A 12,992-nucleotide genomic window follows, 5' to 3' on the forward strand; every position below is an offset into this window, starting at 1 on the left:
TAAAAATTTCCCAGGATTCAAATCCTTCTCTCTATATGACTGTCCGTATGTGCCCGGAAGCGAATAAAAACAAAATTGATAAACTTTGAATTTGATCCTTTGATGATCGTATGGCCTTACGAGGTAGATTAATTTTTTGATCACATGTAATGTAACAATCTAAAAAAATCTTTTTATTTAATTAAATAATAATTAATATTTTTAAGATTCTTAAATATTAGTGTATTTTTTATAAAAGGTAAAAGATTTTTTGTATTAATGTATATCATGTGATGAGAAAAAAAAATCAAATTAGCATGGCATATCATTAGTTAAAGAATTGCATAAAATCCAAAATTTAATTCAATTTGTGTAATTATTTTTAAAAAATAACATACAGCAACCAGACCTATTCAATAATCCAAAGTTCATCCAAATTAAAATAAAATAAAATAAAACCTGTTTTTAGACACAAATTTTATTAAATTTTAAACTGAATCTTGAATAAAAACTTTAAAATCTGAATTTAATTAGACTCAAATTTGCATATATAAAATTTTTATTTATATATATACACGTGTGAATTATGTATTAATTAATTTTCATATATATATATATATAAATTAAAAATAAAAAATATATATTTTATTAAATTTAATTTTTATTTTAAATTTTTTCATATATAATTTTTATTTTAAATTTTTATATAAATGTAAATTAACTATAATCTCATCAAATTTAATTTAATCATATTTTTTAATTATTTATTATATAAATTAAGTTTAATAAGAGGATTTGAGATTTATTTTTTTTTAATTTGAACTAAAGTTGAAAAACTTTTAAGATCTCAAATTTCGAATCAAACCAAATCTTAACAAATATATAATTTATTAATATCAAATATAAATCTTGCTTAATCTGGCGAGACCTATGAATACTTCTAATAATAAATTTAAAATTCAAATATTTTCAATCATTTTCTTTATCTTAAACACTGGTTTCTTTTATACATAAGATCGAAATTAATGACAGAATGATCCGCTTGACAGTACCTTGGGCTCGGTTCTCAAATGATGAGGTGGATGAGATTATGACTAAAGTTCGTAAGTTTTCGCTTTAGTTAGTTTATTCAACAACGACGTGGAATGGGATTGGATAGATAAACGAAATATCAGAATCAAGAGAAGCATGGTTGCCATTGAAGTGTTTCACCTGCAAACATAGGAATAATATCACCAAATGAAAACGAGAAAGACTCTGGTACCTTCCATGAAGTCTTCATCAATTTAATCTTTGAGGTGTTTCTTGGAAGACCGTAGAAGTCTGGTCCATTGAAGCTTGTAAATGCTTCTAATTTATCAAGTGCACCCGCCTATAATTAACCAAAATAAAAAAAAAAAAAAAAAAAAAGTGACTTAACGTACCTAAATTCAAATCAAAATGTTAGCTGTCTGAGTATTCAATCATCCACAAGAGAAGTCTACTATTACATCAACAACAGAAAAGTAACAAAACAACTGCATTATCAACACTTGACATCCTGACTAATTGATTACAAAATATGATTTCAAAAACAGGAAAGGACTGTATCAATGAGGATGTAGGAACTATTATTACTTACAATTTTGAAAAATATATGCAACAATATTTTTTCGTGTCCTATTGGGTCTCCTCACGCATTCGAGGAGAGAAAGTGGTTGTCCACATATATCTTTAGTACTTGATATTTATAAAATTCTATGCCTAAAACCTGATCCCTTTTGGGTAGATGAAGTGGATCAAATGGAATTCTAAAAATGGGAGTATTTCACCTACAATTACTTCTACTATAATCCTACAAATGCACATGTTCCTATTTGGAATAGTAAATATTAACATTCAGAATCCCTTAACAACCACCCCCTAATCCCATTAATATTGGCTTATCTCTGATTCAAAATCCATTGCAGGATTCATGAAAATGGTAAAAAGAAACTTGCAGTTATATAATGAAGAAGGTTACCTCTTCAAAGACCTTAGCATATAGTGATAAAGCAACAGGGGCATTGTAAATTCCAGCACAACCACAAGGGCATTCTTTTCTTCGTCTCTCATGAGGAGCACTATCAGTTCCAAGGAAAAATCTTTTGCTTCCACTAGTCACGGCTGAAACAATAGCCTGTCCTGGGAAGAGAAGCATGTATAAAAGTCTGTTAAGACATAATTATTATAAGTACTGTTGACTGTATATACTATGAATTTTAAAACCATAAGTAACAAAAGTATAATCCCATACCTTAATTACATCATGTTTTTCACAAAAGCAAGAATTAGTAAAAATTAATTCTAATGCATAAAAGAGGGAAGTTCAATGATCCATTTATGGATAGCAATGCATATTTGCAGCATTATGGAATATGTTGAATGGAACATACTGTGGATTTCTCTTTTGAGTACTGGAAGGCAATAACTATGTGGCTGCAATCCTCCCTGGAACAGAGCATTTCTATTAAGAAGAAGATGTTGTGGTGTAACAGTTGCAGCCAAAAATCCTAGAGAGGAAAACAAAAAACTTGTGAGCTAAATGAGAAAACAAGGAAGAAATTAAAAGGACATGGTTGATTTCTACAAGTAAAACAAGAAAATGAAAAGTAGATGGCAAATTTTTTCCCTAAAAAAGCAATCAAGTTTACCTTCTTCGCCAGACTCAACAAAACTCACAGCATCCATAGTGGTGATATGCTCCATCACAACCTTTAAACTTGGAAGCCTTTGAATTAAAGGTTGCAACACAGTGTCAATAAACACTTTCTCACGATCAAAGACATCAACAGTAGAATCTGTGACCTCTCCATGAACCTATAAATAGATTAGATTTCAAACTTTTTCTAAAATAGATTTCATTATATGAGTAAATTGTAAGCAACAAAAGTACAGTAAAAAAACAATTTCTGGATACATTGACAAGGTGATTTAAGCTGCAATTGCCTTTCTCAAGTTATGTCAGAAATCACACTCTTTTTTAGAGAAAGCAACCTTTAAAAAATGTTAACATAAGTGAGATAGAGAAGGAAGCTGCCCGCTTATAAAAGCCCTTATCGTTTTAGAGTAGAGGAACACTGTTGTATAAAATGTTAAGGTACTATATTCGTGAGTTCTTTCATACACATTAGGATAGTGTTGCTTGTTCAAACGTTCTACTTTCTACCAAATGCTTACTCATGATCTTTGCCAATTTACAAGAGCCTTTTAGTTAACCAACAAATAATAGTGAGCTTAATATAATTCAAATTACCAATAATGGCATGTTTTGCTCAACCATCTCTTCAAGAACTGGTAGGCATTTCCCAAACAGATCTGTAACACCATCTTGAGAGTTTGTGGTTGCGCCAGCGGGGTACAACTTAACAGCAAAAACAACTCCAGTTCTTCCTGTCAATGAATTAGTCGAAAGTGTCAGCAAAACTGTAAGATTCAAGTCAGAACAAAAGGGGCGAAATAAAAAAATAAGAGAAGTTGCTTGTTTAATTGTATTTGCATTATCATTCTAAGTGAATGACTAAATAAAAGAAGGCTATAAGTGCAAAAGCCTCGAATTGCAAAGAGAAAGAGAGAGAGAGAGAGAGGGAGAGAGGGAGGAAGGGAGGGAGGAAGGAACTAGGTAGTGGTTTTCTACATGAGAAACAAATAAGAGGATTCCTAGATGCCATATTAAATATAAGATAGACTTACTAGCAAGCTTGATCTCTTCAGGACTGGTTGTATCTGTCAAATATAGTGTCATTAGTGGAGTGAAGTTGCTATCAGCAGGCAATGCTTTCAAGATGGATTCTCTATAAGCAATAGCAAGAGCAGTGGTTGTAATGGGAGGCTTCAAATTTGGCATCACTATTGCCCTTCCAAAGTGATTTGCACTGCACATATAATATTAATTAGATAAAAAAAAAATCACAATCATTCAAAATGTAGTCAGAAGATAATTTCCCGATAATTGAAGATGTAATTCAAATCAACTGGGGGTGAGCAAATGATCAGTTTGGTTAATTCAGTCACAGATTTGTTAAAGTCGAATTAATCAAGCCTTTAACTTTTTTGGAACAGAAACTGACCAACTGATTAGGATAACTGCTTAACCAAGAAACTCAGATGTGTCGATTAATTCAGTCAGTACGTTCATAAACCAAATATTACTAAGTAGATTCTTATGCCTAAACCTGATATATAAAGCTTTTCCTGTTTTCTTAGGCTGTGCTTCAGATCCAGGCAAGACATTGTTAATCTTTTCTCCTTTCTGTTTAAGCATAATATAAAATAAGGTTACATTTAAAATGGCTAACAACATTGATGCTCAATAAAGAATCACAAAACAGGAAAACCTACAGAGCAGCAAGACGACTGAACATTCGCATCCCAAAAAAGGGGAATTGAAGATCTTTCACTATCAAAAAGAAGCACAAATCTAAAAAATGGAATTATAAATCAGCTGAAATATTAGAAAATGGGGAAAAGAATGGTAAATTTAATGGAATAGATAAGTAGATGCTTAAGAAAATCAATCAAAAGTTTTCAGTTAATTGTGTAATCAAATTTTGATAAGAACCAACACACTATAGAGCCAAAAAGAAGGTAGTACAAATTTCTTTCGGCCAAAAATTAGTACCATTTAAAGTGGGAAAGAAGAAAAGTTAAAAAAAATATGTCTGTTCTAATTGCTAAAGGAATTCCTATAAAGCCTTTTGTAGAAATGAGAAATAAAAAAATCCAACCAAACTAAAAGCATTTATGATTGTCGATTGAAAAACGAAAAGAAAAGAAAGAAATCGAAAAAATAAAAAAAGGATTATACTATCAACTTAGGATAACGGGATACTCTAAGTTCCATAAGAAATGAAGAACAGAAACAAAGTACAATCTACCCACAAAATGGCATTGGAGATAGGAAAGCAATAGATGTATGTATATGGAAGGGCTATAGGATGGGGAGCACCAAGAGTTGAGAGAGAAACAGAGCCATGAGGTTAGGATCTTCGGAAGATGTGAAAATATAATGCGGGGATAGTTTCAATCAGTATAAAAATATATAGTATATTTCAAATAATAGATATGGAATTTGAATTGGTTATCCGGTGGGTCCACGTAGATAAATTTGGAAACCATAACCGACTAAAAAACTCACTAAAACTTTGATTATATATGACAGTAACCAAAGTACCAGTTTAACTAACTTGCAACAGTGATTTCAGTCATTTCAGTTATTTCCAAAAATTGAAAACCCCTAAAGTCAACTATTAAAAAGATGTTATTAAAGTAAAACAACCTGTGAGGGGCAACAGCTTGAAGAAGGTCACCATCACGGAGGTGAAGATGCCAATCATCAGGTTGAGTTAGGGTTAGCTCCATCTTCGGACTCCTGTACTTTGATTTGCCTAACCCATCAAGTGTTGTAGAGGAAAACTTCAATGCCTATAACAAAAGCAACAGTACCAAGTATAAAGGCAAAGCAAAACCATGAAATTGAGTAATGGTCAAGCATCAAAAAACAGTGAATGATGAAAACATGTTCTAGATTTAATATCTTGTAATTAATTGATAAGAAACTTCATCAAAATGATTCTCCTGTTATATAAAGCTAGGAATGAATTATATCATTTTGATGCATTATATGGACAAAGAAACATAGAATAAGGGATACCGATCACCATAACGTTATTAAGAACCAAATAGCAGAAATGAGCAATGATTTTTTCTTTTTTCAATTATGATGAGTACAGGTGGTCAAAGCAGCAAACAAAGGTTATAATGGAATCTGATTCAGATAAATAGAGCTCCTTTCCTCTCAAAACTAATAACCGGAAGTATCATATACATAATAATGAAGATTATACATACTTTGCTAGGCCTGGGCAGAACCAACGTATTTATCATTTGAGTACGAGCAGCCTCAAAATTTGTCGGTTCAAGAAGAAGCTATAGCATCAGGGAAAATACTTCATCTAATTCCCAACCTTTCCTTTACCAAGTATCAAATCACCAAAAAAAAAAAAAAAAGAAGAAGGTTATGTTCAGGGCATTGTATTCTATAAATGAGGATGAAATTGGGAGAAACTTTCTTGCAGAAAATTTATCAAACAAATTGTCTACAGATGCGCCGAGTACACATGGGTTAGTTACCTAGATATTTCCGACTTTGAGAGGCTTGAAGCTTGATGGACGAGCGTTGCAATGAGATTCAGTGACTGTTGGAGTCAGTTGTGCGGGGAGTTTGCCACGGCTAATATTTTGGTTTTTCCTCTGCCAGTCCACTTCGAGAAATGCCATGGGTATGGCAGTCGGCAGCCGTTATATAGGAGGCAGCCTTTACAAAAAAATTTTGAGCAAAAACTAATACATATTAATATAATAAAATATTAAATTTGATATGAAATAAAATAATTAAGTAATTTTATTTAAATATAATTAAAAAAATGGATGTGAAAAGAAAAAAAATGAGATATGATTAGAAAATTTTTTTTAAGATACTATTTGAATTTGATTCCTAATATTTTTACTTGACAATCAAGTTGAGTTGATCAAGATTCAAAAGAAACAATTAAGGAAACTCATTGTGCTTTTGAGATTTAGGTATGCATGGATGATTTTCATATTTTAACTTATTATAGATTAAAAAAAATTATTTACTAAATACAAATTATATATTGCAAAAGAGGTATATTCAATTTAAATATAATTTATCTAATATTAATTTAAGTTATAAGCCATATATTATATTAAATAAGAAATTGTACAATGGTTACATTTAAACTAAAGCTCTTTAGTAATATGCAAAATATGAATCCTTCTAGATTATATATAAAAATAATAAGCACAAGCAAAGCATATTTAATATTCAAATATATTCAAGAATTTTAACTCAAATTAATATTTCAATACAAATGTTAGATCATATAAAATTTGAAAAATCAAAGAAGATATATTTATCATCAAATATATTTAAGAAAACTTTAACACAAAAAAAAATGTCAAAACAAATTATAAGCTAACTTCTACTATGATTTAAGGTGTAAATAAACATCACAAATAATTCATTCACTTAAGTCATGTAAAATTTCAAGCAATAAGATCAAACTTAATCAATAATGATGTAAGCATACAACTTGATCAAAAAATAAATGAACCAAGAATATATTTCTTTTAAGATAAAAAAAGTTCATTCAATTCACACGCGTAAGCTAATAAATAAATCTTGAATTAACAACTAAGAACAAAAATAAAAGTATATTTCAAGATTATTTCAATCATAATCATAATTTTAAAAAATAAATTTTGAATTAACAATTAAGTACAAAGATAAATTTTAAAATTATTTCACAAAAACAAGCATTTTGACCATGTAAGCATTACATCAAGAGATAATTTTATCCATATAAGCACATGATGATATGAATTATTTATAAACATATAAAGTTATAACAATGAAATTTTAAAATTTTTTAACTCTCTAAAGCCAAAATCAATAAATAAGATCATACAAACATAACATATATGGGTTTAAGCCAATGGTGGTTACCTCTAATGTCGACTTTGATTTGCTCCAAGCTAGTGATCACCTAAATTATTTTGCAAGCCAAATAGGTATCCAAATGTATAGCCTTTAATGGTGATCCACACAAACACTTGTGAAAGAACTTTTTCTAAGGATGGGAAGAACAAAGCCAACACTTTAGCAAGTAAGTATTTCAAAACCCTCTTTTCTTCTGTCTCAAGTTTGTTCTTTTTAGTTGCTCTTAGATTATTTTTGCATCTAACATCTTGCGAGAGGGGTGGCTCATATTCCTTTTATAAGAGAGGGTTCGACCAACTTCGGGTTGTGTATAAATTGCATAATTCCAAATTAGCCTTTTTTTTTTTTATTTTCGCCAAATGTACATAACAAGGAGACATTGTGTGTCTTGTTTATTTCCTTTATCTTTAGGTCTAACCTAATCCAAATTAAGTCCAACATTGAAATAATGTAAACTTGTTAGCATCAAGTATGTTACAAAGTGACAAGTTACTACTCATCTTTTAGAACTTATAAAATATGAATAAGTATCAGTCATATTATTCAATACTAATATAGATAATAAATCCATATGTTGGTTGCTCTCACTATTTTGATCAAATTAATATCCCTCACTATCAATTTAAAAAAATCATATTTTTCTAATGGGTTAGAATCCCAGTTAGTTTATCATAACCTTGAGTTCAGCTCAACAAGTTAGAACAAATAAATTAGGTAGATAACTTACCTATCAATCACATCTCATCGAACTCCTAAATCAATTGGATGACAACTCCTTATCTAATCATAATATATGTGATTCGCTCAATCATTGCCTCCAACATTATACGATTAAGTTTTTGTGCATGCAAACAATATAATGTCAACTAAGTAAGACTAACTAACCATAATACAACCTTATTTTGTATAATGAGTGCCTTGAATTTAGCTTAACAAGCGCTCACTAGTAGAAAGTTTTCTTCTTTATGTTAACAAAAGACATCAAGATTTAATATTTTCATGAGGGATTTCAATTTATCATAGGTCTCAATAGCATATATAAGAATTCATCACATATCCAATACATGAAATTTTATCATGCATCTCACAATTATACATGGTATTTATCACATATAAATTTTAACATGTATAATAACGAACCAACATAGCATATATGGTATTTATCTTGTAACTAACATGTATACTTCATTACATATCAAAGATATCGTGTTCAGTTCAAATTCATAATCTTACACATCTATTATTTGAATCAATATCAATATCACATATCAAATATCAATCTAACTCAATATGGTACAAGGCATAAACATGTATAGCTAGGTGGCTGAATATGTCTAACTTGTGTCTTAGAAATTGTAATTTGCAATCATAATTTCCAAAATAATTAAGAAATTATAATTCTACTTGGATTTTAATGTAATATGGTTATCATCATTCTAAACAATTTAGGAATACTAATCAATTAAAATCAAGCCAGAATGCATTCATTAGGAATTTTCTAGTCTAACTAATTGTTGTAGTGAAGTAGTTTCTTGTTAATTAGAAGCTCCAAACAATTCAGAAAGTTCAATTAAATTTGAATTTTTATATGAAATCTAATTTCACAAACCCGAACCATTTAAGAATTCAAATTCAATAGGGTTTAGTCGAATTCTATTCAAAATAGGAAAATGTCATGCAACTGGGGTTGTTTAGATGAAAACTTGGTAGTTTCGGCTTTGGCTACTATGCAGCCCTTACTAGGCCATTATCCAAGAGTTCTAAACTCTTTCTTATGCTTTCTTATGCCTTTGGCCATGATTCTTTAATTACAAGTAACAATTACTTAGGCTTTTACAAAAACAATCCATTATACTTGGTGATCAAAAAAGTAAATCTTAAAATCTTGATAAATAAATTTTTTAAGATTCCCAATATTGATTACCAAATTGGTTTTCATCAAAACTTTAGTGAACAAGTTTTTTTAGTCTCTTAACATTTAAGAATACTAGCTGTATCAAGAAAATGAATTACCATAATCATAGTAGGGTTTTTATGCATCACATGTATATTATACATGTCCAGCTGTCACTGACAAATTTTTGGGTAGAATTTGTCATCAACTTTGGAATGACCAAATCAACTCCTAAAATTCTCAAAATGTAACACAATGATCATCCAAATGCTTATTTTAATGTGTTAAAATTTTACAGGAAAATAATAACTCTAGAATGAGAAACAATTTTTGCAATATTACTATAGTAGAATTTTCCTTTTTGTGGATAGATTGCAAACAAAAAATTCATAAAGTATGCAAACAATGTCCAAAAATCATAAAATTCATACCCAATCATCCTATGAATCATGATTTAATATTCTAAAAGAATTCAACAAAAAATATAGAAAAAATTAATTTTTTAGCCTTTACATCACAGTAACAAATTGCAATCGAAATAGTTTGATATCATAAATAAACAAACAAGTTTCCAAGTTGTATAATCTATATTTACAAGGCTTTGATACGACTTAAAGGGAATTATATATCAACAAATAGCATTATAGCAATGCAATTTTAAAATTTTTTAACTCTTTAAAGCCAATACTGATCAACAAATCATACAAACATAACATATATGGGTTTCGGCCAATGATGGTTACATATAATACTGACTTTGATTTGCTCCAAGCTAGTGATCACCCAAATTCTTTTGCAAGCCAAATAGTTATCCAAATGTACAGTCTCTAATGGTGATCCACAAAAACACTTATGAAAGAACCTTCTCTAAGGATAAGAAGAACAAAGCTAATACTCTAGCTAGTAAGTATTTCAAAACTTTTTTTTCTTGTATCTCAAGTATGTTCTTTTGAGTTGCACTTAGCTTATTTTTGCATCTAGCGTCTTACAAAAAGGGTGGCTCATATTCCTTTTATAGAAAGGGTTCGACCAACTTAGGGTTGTGCATAAATTGCATAATTTCCAATTAGCCCTTTATGCTAGTTGAATGTACGTAACAAAGAAACATTGTGTCCCTTGTTTATTTCCTTTATCTTTGGGTCTAATCCAAACCAAATTAAATTAAACTTAATTTGTCTTAATTTAATCTTTCACAATTGTTTTATTGTGTATGATTTATTAGGTTCTTAGCATGTTGTCAATAAACATAAGCATTGTAATCCTTATATTCAGCTTAGATGAATCAAACCTTTTGACTTCATCACTAATTCTTCAGTTAGCCAATCTTATAAGATCATGATCAATGCTAACTACATTATTATGACCCAAATTGCTAAAGAAAGTCAATGTGACTTAACAACCTATATGTGCATGGTATTAATGTATAATTAATATCATTTCGTCACTAAGCAACTCAGTTTGAAGATTGAATATGATTTAGCATCTACTTAATCTTGTTCAGTTATGTTAAGCTTTGTCATAGACATTAACTCACAAATAAGCTTTAAAACAATTCTAAACTTTTATTTCACTATGGCTAAAGATTTCTTAAGTTAATTCAATCACGACTAATTGAGATACTTTTTTCATCACACAAGGTAATGAATCTCATATTGATTACTCTATGCATCTTTATATGCCTTATGTTATATTCAATAATACTCTACTAAAGCAATATTGGTTAGAACCATAAGTAAAGTAAAGTCAAAGTATAACATTCATCATATAAGATCAAAAGAAATATCAAATCAAGAGATTATTTATAAAACTATTGTATGAGAATGTAGCTATAGACACTATATGAACTACCATATAGTATTATCATTTTGAGTCATGTTTAGTGAACTTGTTAGTATATATTATAAAAAATCTTTCACATACTGATATTTGGTTATACTGACGATCAAATTGTTTTAAAAATTTTTTTTATATTGATGAATTTTTAATACCGTTAAATTGGATAATACCTATACTAACACTTTATACAACCATTAATATAGATAAACTCTTTCTGATGATATATAAATATCCATCAGTACAAATATCTTATATACTAACGATTATTATTGTATCCATCAAAATAACCTTTAAAGAAAAAATTTACCCACTTTTATTTGGGGAAAAAAAGTTAAAGGCTTAAATCTATTTCATTTTTCACTCAATTTCCTTCTCCACCTCCATCAACTCTTCAAACCTAAATCCCATCACTAGGACATCTTCAAATCCCATCGGTACTCCATTTTCAACTCTCACCTCCTATTTAAATCTCATCACTAGGGCATCACTGCTCACAGCAAAGGTTATATTCATTTGCTAATTTTTTGCATTTTTTACATTTCTTTTTTTGTATTTTTCATTTATTTGTCATCGAACACTTCTGTTTATGCAATTCCCTCCTTTCACTATCATTGATTCTCATGAAATAGCAATTGCACCCATTTTTACAATTCCTTATTTTCTTTTTTTTCTAATATTTCATTTTCTTGCAACTTGATGCCACTACTTTATATTAATGTAGAGCCCTCCTTGAAGTTTTCTATTTTAATTTATTTAGTAAAATAGTCGGGTTTGTCTAATTATTACATGCTATTAACTCTAAAAGTTTCAATTACTATTAGATCTAAGTACTATAAAAGTTTTTTTTTTGTGAAAAAATATATATGAGGTATACTTGAGTGCCATTATGATATAGTAAAAGGGCTTAATGGGTTTTTCCTTATTTTTTACTGTCAGATTACTTTAAAGTACTTTTATTTTAATCATGATGTGGTTTCATTGGCTTGTTTTCATTGTGGCGTAATAGTTTTAATTGACAAATTTTTATATCCAGCTTACTTGTAGGATGCTTTCAGCATTGGTGCCATTAGGTAAACCTTTACTCTGGAAATGCTACTATCTTCATTAGTTCATCTAGGAGGAAAAAATTAGCTATTTTTGTGTATTTGCATTCCACTCACATCAATTTGCTATTCATGAAAATAAAAAATTCAGAGGGTAGCAATTTTAATTTCCTTTCTTTTTGTTAATGAATCACTTATTATGTTGTTGGTTAACAACAACGGTTTAAAGTTGCACATTTATCTGATTGCATATTTTTTGTCATGTACTAAAAAAAGAGGGAAAAACCTTTATATTGAACTTCATGAAAATACTAAAAAAAATATTAGAGGAGACTTTCATGGCTGCTGCCTACTGATCATGAAGAGGCCCAATTGAAATTAAGGCTTAGAAAACTAAAAATTCACATGGTTTTGATTTAGGAGTAGAAAATGAAAAAAAGAAAAAAATGTTGAGACCTATTGGATCATATGACAGCTAGTGAATAGAAGAATAGAAATGGAAATGACAATATTTGGAAACAAAGATATTAATATTATTGCTTCAATATGATGACAAATATTATATTATATTATATAAATATTTTTCCCTTTTACTTTGCCATACTATTATAATTGTGTGATATTATTATTATTATTATCAAAACATAAAAAGAATGATTGAACAAATTAGCCTATTTTCAGAGAAATAAAACCTTTTTTT

The 12,992-nt window shown here is 29.2% G+C and overlaps 1 protein-coding gene across 2 annotated transcripts; it reads right to left on the reverse strand.

Annotated features, from left to right (window-relative positions):
• Window positions 1–915: 915 nt before the first annotated feature.
• On the reverse strand, window positions 916–6,274 carry LOC111316795 (dihydroorotase, mitochondrial-like). Of its 2 annotated transcripts, none has more exons than XM_022918940.2 (9): window positions 6,130–6,274; window positions 5,848–5,968; window positions 5,276–5,421; window positions 3,691–3,872; window positions 3,254–3,390; window positions 2,652–2,817; window positions 2,394–2,510; window positions 1,982–2,142; window positions 916–1,351 (listed from the first exon to the last, which is right to left on the reverse strand). In XM_022918940.2, exons 2-9 carry the CDS (start codon window positions 5,881–5,883, stop codon window positions 1,157–1,159), a joined length of 1,140 nt encoding a protein of 379 aa, XP_022774675.2. In that variant the 5' UTR covers window positions 5,884–5,968; window positions 6,130–6,274; the 3' UTR covers window positions 916–1,156. The 2 variants fall into 2 exon arrangements, with proteins under 2 accessions (XP_022774675.2, XP_089610017.1); XM_089753891.1 differs by having other exon boundaries at window positions 5,848–5,963; window positions 6,130–6,271.
• Window positions 6,275–12,992: the final 6,718 nt, after the last annotated feature.

The sequence above is a fragment of the Durio zibethinus genome, chromosome 24 (genome assembly GCF_047325235.1).
Source record: "Durio zibethinus cultivar Kanyao isolate XHJ-2024 chromosome 24, ASM4732523v1, whole genome shotgun sequence".
NCBI classification, from domain to species: Eukaryota; Viridiplantae; Streptophyta; class Magnoliopsida; order Malvales; family Malvaceae; genus Durio; species Durio zibethinus.

Excerpts from the sequence above, each read along its gene's own strand:
- LOC111316795 (XM_022918940.2), bottom strand. The coding sequence starts at position 5,883 with ATGATAAATACGTTGGTTCTGCCCAGGCCTAGCAAA. Across the intron at positions 5,422-5,847 it reads TTCTGCCCAGGCCTAGCAAA|GCATTGAAGTTTTCCTCTAC; the intron begins GTATGTATAATC and ends CTTTTGTTATAG. Across the intron at positions 2,511-2,651 it reads TGTTGAGTCTGGCGAAGAAG|GATTTTTGGCTGCAACTGTT; the intron begins GTAAACTTGATT and ends TTTCCTCTCTAG.